The sequence below is a fragment of the Microtus ochrogaster genome, unplaced genomic scaffold, assembly GCF_000317375.1.
Source record: "Microtus ochrogaster isolate Prairie Vole_2 unplaced genomic scaffold, MicOch1.0 UNK98, whole genome shotgun sequence".
NCBI classification, from domain to species: domain Eukaryota; kingdom Metazoa; phylum Chordata; class Mammalia; order Rodentia; family Cricetidae; genus Microtus; species Microtus ochrogaster.
This window is the reverse complement of record NW_004949196.1, coordinates 200,814-208,898: the sequence shown is the minus strand read 5'-3', so window position 1 is coordinate 208,898 and position 8,085 is coordinate 200,814. Positions and strand designations below refer to the sequence as shown.

Below are 8,085 nucleotides of genomic sequence, written 5' to 3'. Positions count from 1 at the left end.
ACCCATCCATCCATCCATCCATCCATCCATCCATCCATCCATCCAACCATCCATATATCCACCTATCCATCCACTTACCTTTCCGAAGCCCTCATCCATTCACCCACCCACACACCCACATACTCACCCACCCAGCCACCTTTCCAGCCAGGCACACACTCACCAATCCATTTACCCACCTATCCACCACCTATCCACTATCTTTCCACCCTTCATCCATCCATCAGTATGTTCCCCTACGTCCTTGTCGTCAGTGCTGACTCTGGTCACACCTCTGTGAACAGAGCGCTTCGATCCTGCCTCCCCAGTCTTCACGTCTGGCTTGGAAGGAGGCATGAACTGCACAGACAGTCAACGGCAGCACAGAGTCTCTGAGAACTCTGAATTGTAGCGTGTGAAGCGGGTTGGGAGTGGAGTTGATGCCCAGACACAGGTTGCAGTGAGGATGAGTGTGAGGACTAGTTGCTGTGGGGTACATGGGCTGGGAGGTGTAGGGAGAGAGAGCAGATAAAGGGAGGACGCCAGCAGGTGCAGACAAAGACTGGGTATGAGGGAGGACTCGGACTATGACTTGGGGATCACTGATACATGGGGCATACTTGACTGGGACCACAAACCTGATGTCATCATCTGGTGTCTTCTTAAGTGTTAGCCACCTGATTTTTGAGACAAGGTCTAACTTAGCATGGCAATCACCAAGTTGGTCAATTTCGCTGGCCAGTGAGCCCCCAGGATGCTCGTCTCCTTGTCGGCAGCACTGGGATCATACAGTGCACCTCACCACATCTGCCTTTTTAAAACGTGGGTGCTGGCGATTCGAACTCTGGGACTCACAGCTGCATGCCAAACACTTCCTCCACCTAGCTGTCTCTGCAGTCCCAGGGGTTTTAGGGTCACCTCGAGGCCAGTGAGGTCCTCTCTGGGTGTGACAGCATGACAGGGCCTCTCCAGGCTGTGGTGATGCCGAGGACAGCAGTGGCAGTCAACAGCCGTGTAGGAGCCATGCAAATGGCTGGTCCAGGGCGCACCCTGACAGCCGAGTGACAGGCTTTATTAGTCCACGCGCAGAGTGGGTTTAAAATAGCATCATGGTGGCAACAAAAGCAATTTGCTCCCGAATTTTTATTCTGAAGGGATGATGTACTTTTAATCAAGCAGGGCGTCCCAGAACGCTCCTAATTACCCGAGTCAAGGGCTCAGCAGTCATCCCGGTGTTGATGCAGGGCGCGTGATAAGACTTTTTACCAAACAGGTTCTCCTGGAGCTGGGCCAGGGACCAGGGTATCTGGGAGTCCATGGGCTTCTAGGGTAGCCTGAGTTTGGACTGGTGGCAAGGGTGCCGGGTGCTGGCTCCAGACCGTGGGACAGAGGGGGTCCAGCTGGGAATCAAGAGTGACTCTGGGGGAGTCTCTGTCTTCTTTGGAATCCCAAATTTGACTTCTGTAAAATGTAGCTAGTTCTAGTGTCATTGTGGTGAGGAGTGTGGTACTCAGAGCCTTGCCATCATGGCTGCCGTGCTGTGCTGGTGTCCGTGTGTCATCCTGACATCAGAAGACTGGGGCAGGAGGATTACTCACTCTGAGCCAGCTTGAGCTACAGAGCAAGATCCCATCCAGTTAGTACCAGCTTAGTTTTGCTGCTTTAACAATCCAGCCCATATTTCTAAGCCTTAGAGCACAGGTTCCCTTCTCACCCACATCGGCAGGTGCTGTGACCGAGACCATGTAACTTTGGTCTCGCTCACAGCATCTGACTACAGGACTATGACACATGAGTGACAGGTCATTTCCTGGTGACCATATCCAGTCCTGAAGCCCCTTGTAATCCAACTAATCTCAGAAGCTAGGAAAGGCAGTCTTAGGGTGTGTACATGTAATAATCAGCTCCTGCTGGATAACAAACACCTCTTACATCTCTGGCAGGCAATCCTGAGCCTGCCCTTGTTCCCATGGCCTCAGACCATCTGGATTTCACTGGAATGTGAGCACTGTCACTGTCCTTGGATATATCCATGCCATATAATCGCCACACAGAAGCTATGCACGTTAATGCCTAGGTTGCAGCTGGGGAGTCCTATGACATAGTGACTTCAGGAATGGTTGGATCCAGGGGCTCACTTCTCCTGGAGTCTGCTGGGTCCAGACTCCCTGCAGAGGCCTTGGGGAGAGATAGCTGTGCATTTTGAGCTGCAAACTGTGAGCTTGAATTTTCATCTTTTCTTTTTTAAATATCAAATCGCCCAGACAACATGCCACAAAAGCTACAGCAACTTAGGGCACTTGATTGACGTGTAAAATGGGCAAATTATAGCCTTCTTTTCCCGCAGCTCTGCGCACACTCCTGTCATACTGTAGCTGGTCCTCAGGAACAGACCGGCTCCTCCACGGTGCTGGCTCACAGGTACCCCCTCCACTCTCGGTTGGATCACGTAACTGACTCCATGTCCCAGGGGCCAGTAAGAGCTCTGCCTGGAAAGTCCTGATCCCGCCTCAGCTCTGACCACAAATGCGTTTGCTTCCAGTCAGGGAGGCCGAGGGCAGAGTGCTAAGGGCAAAGCCAAAGCACAGTTTGCTTAATTGATTTGCTCTTAATTGGCGCCATTCCCAGAGGGTCTTGGTGGGGGAGGGGAAGAGCGCTTCCTCTAGCTTTGTTCTGAGAGCAGCCGACCCCAATCCTCCGGCAGCTTTTCAGGGGACTGGGGGCGTGGTCAGGGTGGAGTCCCGCCTGGAATCCCCAGTGAGGGGCTGGGGGCGTGGCTCTGCCAAAGCTTCATCTCATTCCCAGCACTCATAGGTGGGGGAAGACTCTGGGTCGCTTGGTGTTCTCCACAGTCTTGGGCTGCAAAGCTCAGCTTGTACATAAAGATATGGTGGAGGAACCCTGCGTGACCCTGTATTTAAATCTGACCTCCTAACCATCATCACCTTGGCCAAACTGCTTATGTGGTGCCAGCCTCAGTTTCCCCAAGTGCGTGGACCAAGGAAGATAATCACATCTCACTGGGAGTAGATGGAAAGCCCTGAAGCACAAACGCACACAGGGTCAGGGGGACCAGGCTGACCCGGAATGCCTGCTTCTCCTGGCTCAGCATACCCAGTGCTTATATACCCGGTTTCTGTGGATTGTGGTCCTGCGGCTGTCTGGGTCTCTCTCTGGGCCTTCCCAGTTTCTTCTCTGTTAAGTACCAGGAGGTGGATGTCCCTCAGCTGCGCAGATGGCACGGTCACTCCACACCCATCTTACGCTTGGGAGCAGCATCTTGGGGACTCCTCCCTACGGAGTTCTGCACTGCCAATGTCTGACGGCCCGAGAAGGTCTGTGCTACACATGGGAGACTCCTCGTTTGGTCTTTTTTGTGGGGTGTGTGACTGGGGGAAGGGTGGCCACCCACGGAGTATAGACTTAAAGTCCCTCCCGTCTCCTGCGGCCCCCACCCCAGTCTCTCTCAGTCCCTCGGTCTCCCTCCTTCTGTTCTGTCCTGTCTTCCCTCCTAGATACCTCTCAGGGCCAAGGTCCATTGGAAGCCATGTCCTCCTTTCCCTCTGATTGACAGCCGCGTTCTCTGCCCTCCCCACTCCCAGTCTGTCTAGTATCTCCGCCCTCCTCTCCAGCTGCTTTTCCCCAGGTTTTTTTTTTTTCCAAAGATTTCTGCATTTAAAAGTGTTCTGTTGTGAAATAATTTTAAACTTACAGGAAATAGTGCTCGGATGCCCCCCCCTCCCGCATCGCAGCCGGGCGGCCAGATGGCCATGCAGCTGTGTCCCGCTTCACCAGCAAGTCCCCTGATTCTTTTCTTTTAAGACAGGGTTTCCATCTGCAGCCCAGACAGGTCTGGAACTCACAGCGATCCTCCTGCCTCAACTCTCCCAGGGCTGGCATGCAAGCAATTCTGTGCCCTTTTCTTGGTGGTGCCGGGCTGGACCCCAGGATCTTTGATCCCGAGAACAGTGTGTCCTCACCTGAGGGACCCGGTCCCTCTGCTGACATTGTCTCAGTTTCCCACCATTCCTGCATTCTTCCTGTCGGAGGGACGTGCCTTGTGGCCTCTTGGGAACTGTTGAGGTCCCTGGGCCTCTCAGGGAAGCCCAGCCAATGACCAAGGCCCTGTCTTGGAAAAGGGGTGGGGCTGGAGGGAGAGGGCAGAATTGCCTTGACTTCAAGGCCAGCCTGGGTTACGGAGTCCAGACGGCAAGGATACCGTGATTGACAGGTGTCATGGTGCAGGCCCTGGACCTGCTATGCAGTTGGCGCTCAATAAGTGCTCTCCGCAATGCGGTGTGTGAGATCTGAGGCACCTGGAAACCTTTGGCAGGCACTTGGGAGAGCTGGGACCCCGCCCACCCCGGAGTCACATGGGTATCTATGGGCAAAGAGCCCAGGTGCTCTAGGCTGGGTGGGCGGAGGAGGGGGGAATTATTGGCAGGAGGTGGAGCCTTAAAGGGGCGGGGCCTGAAGGGAGGGCCCTGGGTCCAGGGTGTACTTGAGAAGGGGCTTGAGGGACCCCAGAGTCCTCTTCCCCCTGTCTCTCTCTGACACGCTGGCTTTGAATTCCAGACAATGCCCTTGCCTCAGCTTCCTGAGTGAAGTGACAGGTGTGCCTCTCTCTCTCTCTCTCTCTCTCTCTCTCTCTCTCTCTCTCTCTCTTTCTCTCTCTCTCTCAGATCCGTCCACCTCTAGGTCGGACCTTGTGACGCTATGAACCAGGGAAAACCCAGCCTGATGGCCACGCCTTTAACCCCAGCACTTGGGAGGCAGAGGCAGGAGGATCGCTGTGAGTTCTGGGTCAACCTGGGCTACATAGTGAGCTCCTGGACAGCCTGGACCCTGTTCCACAAAAACAAGAAAACAGCAAATGACCAACTACACAGAAGCACCGACCTTCCCTCTTTATAATCAGACCGCGTCAGGCTCCATCACAGTCCTGCCAACGGGGCCGGAGCCGGGAGCGCTGAAAGGGGTCAGTCCCAGGCACGCCCCTGCCTGCGAACTTCAGTCACAGCCAAACACGTGGCCCGTCCCAGTACCCCTCTCTGCTATGCCCAGAACCAGAGGGAGGCGTCACCACAGGGGACAAGAGAGCAAGGGCCAGAGGGGTGGGTCTTCCCTAGGGTGGCACAGTAGGCGGAGGAACCGGTCGTCGGGTTGGAGGGAGGCAGAAGGCAGCACCTTGTAGTTTCAGTTTTCTTGAAGATCTCCCTTCTAGAATAACAGTCCTCAACTGTGGCAGCATGCGCTCTCCAAGGTGACAATGGAGACGACTCGCAGGTACCAAAGCTGGAGAGTGAATCCGGCTCCATCTCTAAGGTCCCCATAGTGGGGGCTCCTCAGTCTCTGTGTGAGTGGGAAGGTGTAACTCCTCACAAAAATACAAGCTTCTATCTTCCTGGATTGTTCTTTGGGGTGCGACATTGAGCAGAGTTCAGCGATTAGGAGCCTTGAGTTCCCGTGGCCACAGCACAAGCCCAGGGCTGACATGGGGCCTTGAGAGTGGGCGACAAGGTTCCCCTCCGTGGGATGTCTGCGCAGCTGCGAGTGGACGGAAGATAAGGGAACCCCCCAGAATCCCTTTTGGAGCCTTTTCCTGCACCCTGAACTCTACCCTTGTGTCCGGATGCTGAGTGAAATTCGGTTCCCACTTCCAAGAATGGATGTCCCTTGGGGCCCATGCCCTGGACTCCCCTGGGAATGACCTGAGTCGGGGTTTAGTAATACGCCACCAGCTAGGAGTCCGCACAGCTGAGTGTTCCTGGGCGTACGTGACAATGACGTCACAGAGCTCGGAGGCTTCTACAACCCCGAGGTGTCATCCTCAGAGCAGGTCTCCTGGACACCAGGTGGACCGCGCTGTCCCCAGGGGTCACTTCCACTTGAGGCCCTGCGTCCGGCCACAGCGGGCGCCGCTCCCACCCGGCCACGGGCTCTCCGGGTGGTTCCGGAGATGCCCGAAGGGCTCCCGTGCCGTCCCACGCGGGACTTGGCGGCGCGCGACAGCTGGAGGTAGGGACGGCCATGGCGCGGTCGGCATGGGCCCGAGTAGCCCCAATGGCCCTGGTGGCCCTCTGGTTGGTTCTGTCCCCGTCGTCCGCGAACGAGCAGGTTAACCTGAGCTCCGTGGACTTTTCGGAGCTCCCGGCGCTGCTTGGGATCCCCTTGGGCCCCCAGGGCATACGCAGCTACTTGCTGGCGGCCAGGCCGGCCAACGCCTGCCTCGCGATCGAGACTACTGAGCCCGATAACCCCTCGCTAGACACACTAGTGATAGTCCGGCCGCTGGGCTGCACGTGGGAGAGCACGGGCCTGCACGCGCGGAGGGCTGGAGCCACAGCAGCTCCCGCGCGCACTGAGGCCCCAGGGCAGCTGCGCGCGTTCGACGACCTGGAGGTGACCGTGCGCTGCGACCGGCCAGCGAGCGTGCTGCTGCCCCACGGGGTACCCTGTCCAGACCCCGAGTGTCACCCCGCCGTGGCCGCATCCTGGGCGCTCGCTCGAGCCCTGGCCCTGGCCGCGTCCACGTTGTTCGTGCTGAGGCAGCTGTGGCCACGGTTCCGGTGTTGGGGGAGCCGGGGCACCACGGTGAAGACCCAGACGTGCCAGAAGGCCCAGGTGCTCACGTTCACGCGCCTCAGCGACCTGTGCGCCATTTGCCTGGACGAGTACGAAGAGGGCGAGCGGCTCAAGATCCTGCCGTGCGCGCATGTGTACCACTGCCGCTGCATCGACCCCTGGTTCGTGCGCGCCCCGCAACGCTTGTGCCCCCTGTGCAAGCAGTCGGTGGCCAGCACGCACGACGGCTCCGCGAACAGCAGCGTGGGCGGCGACGACCCACCCCTACCCGGACGCCGCCCCCCCATCTGGGCCATCCAGGCCCGACTGCGCTCCCGCAGGCTCGAGCTGCTAGCCCGGACAGTCCCTTGCCGTCGCTGCAGCAGAACCACGTCCCTGGGGACGCTCGAGAACGTGGAGCCGTCAGAAGTGACCCCGAGACCTCCTGACCCCAACTGACGCGGGGAGGGGGTGTGGGGTTTAAATAAAGTCTGTTTAAATCTGGAGGGTTCCCGCTTTCCCGCGCCAAACTAGGGAATTCAGCCGCCCAGGATCCGCCCCTAGAATAGCCACGCCCCGTCCTACCCCGCCACAAGGTAACCTCGCCCCCAAGTCCCAGCAAAGCCCCTCCTAGTCGTGCCCCGGGGCACGGGTGTGAGGGGCAGAGCGGAGGGGCATTTTGAATAACTGCGTCCTGAGGCCAGACAGTCTACTTCATTGTTTCGCCTCCCTGAGCTCAGTTTTACCATCTGTAAAATGGCCTCAACAGTACGCCGGCCTCACAAGTCTGACAATGGCTGATTTTCACAGTATGTGCAAAGGCCTGGGTGAGCGGCCAGCATCTACTGACTAAGTGACCTGCTTTGTGAGTACTGAAGGCCCGCAGTGGGACAAGGCGACAGTCCTGGAGGCTGGAGATGAGCGGTGGCCGCCGCATCCAGCAGGCGCCTGTTTAGTGCACACGGGATTCCCCTCCTCCTGTGAGTGGGGTCCCCCATTTTGTCGCAGCCTCTCTGTCCCCCACCCGAGCCCGGGCGCGTGTCCAGCCGCCTCCGGCTGCCATCGGCTGCCAAGAGTCCCAGCTGCTGGGGCGCCCATGCCAGCTTCCCACCCCCGCTCCGGCGGGGGCCCCTTCCTGCCCGGCCAGGCGGTGCCATCTGTGTTCGCCTGAGGAAGGGCAAAGGGGGAAACTGAGGCTTTGCCGAGCGTGCTGGCCGCGGTGACCCGATCGGGATCCCGAGTCACCCTCATCCGAAAGGGCTGCTGCTGCAGCAGGGGCGCAGAGGCAGAAGGGAGCCGGATTTGAACTGAGTGTCAAGGCTACCAGGACTCGGTCTGTGCAGGGAGGCGGGGACCTCGGTTTTCGGGCTTGGGGATCTCCAGGCTGGAGTGCAAGGCTAAGGAGAGCCAGGGCTGCGGGGCCCCGGGGTTCTGGGCGCAGCCGTGTGCAAAGGTCCTAAGACCAGGGTGGGCACGGAGGTGGTTAATGGTGTCCCAGCTTCGGCGAAGGCCTAGCACTCCCCCCTACTCCTCTGCTCCCTC

General features: G+C 58.1%; 1 protein-coding gene across 1 annotated transcript; it reads left to right on the top strand.

Moving 5' to 3' along the window:
• Positions 1 to 5,004: 5,004 nt before the first annotated feature.
• Positions 5,005 to 7,002, top strand: Znrf4 (zinc and ring finger 4). Its single transcript, XM_005371137.3, has one exon. The coding sequence runs from the start codon at positions 6,010 to 6,012 to the stop codon at positions 7,000 to 7,002; it is 993 nt and encodes a 330-aa protein (XP_005371194.1). The 5' UTR covers positions 5,005 to 6,009.
• The last annotated feature ends 1,083 nt before the right edge of the window (positions 7,003 to 8,085 follow it).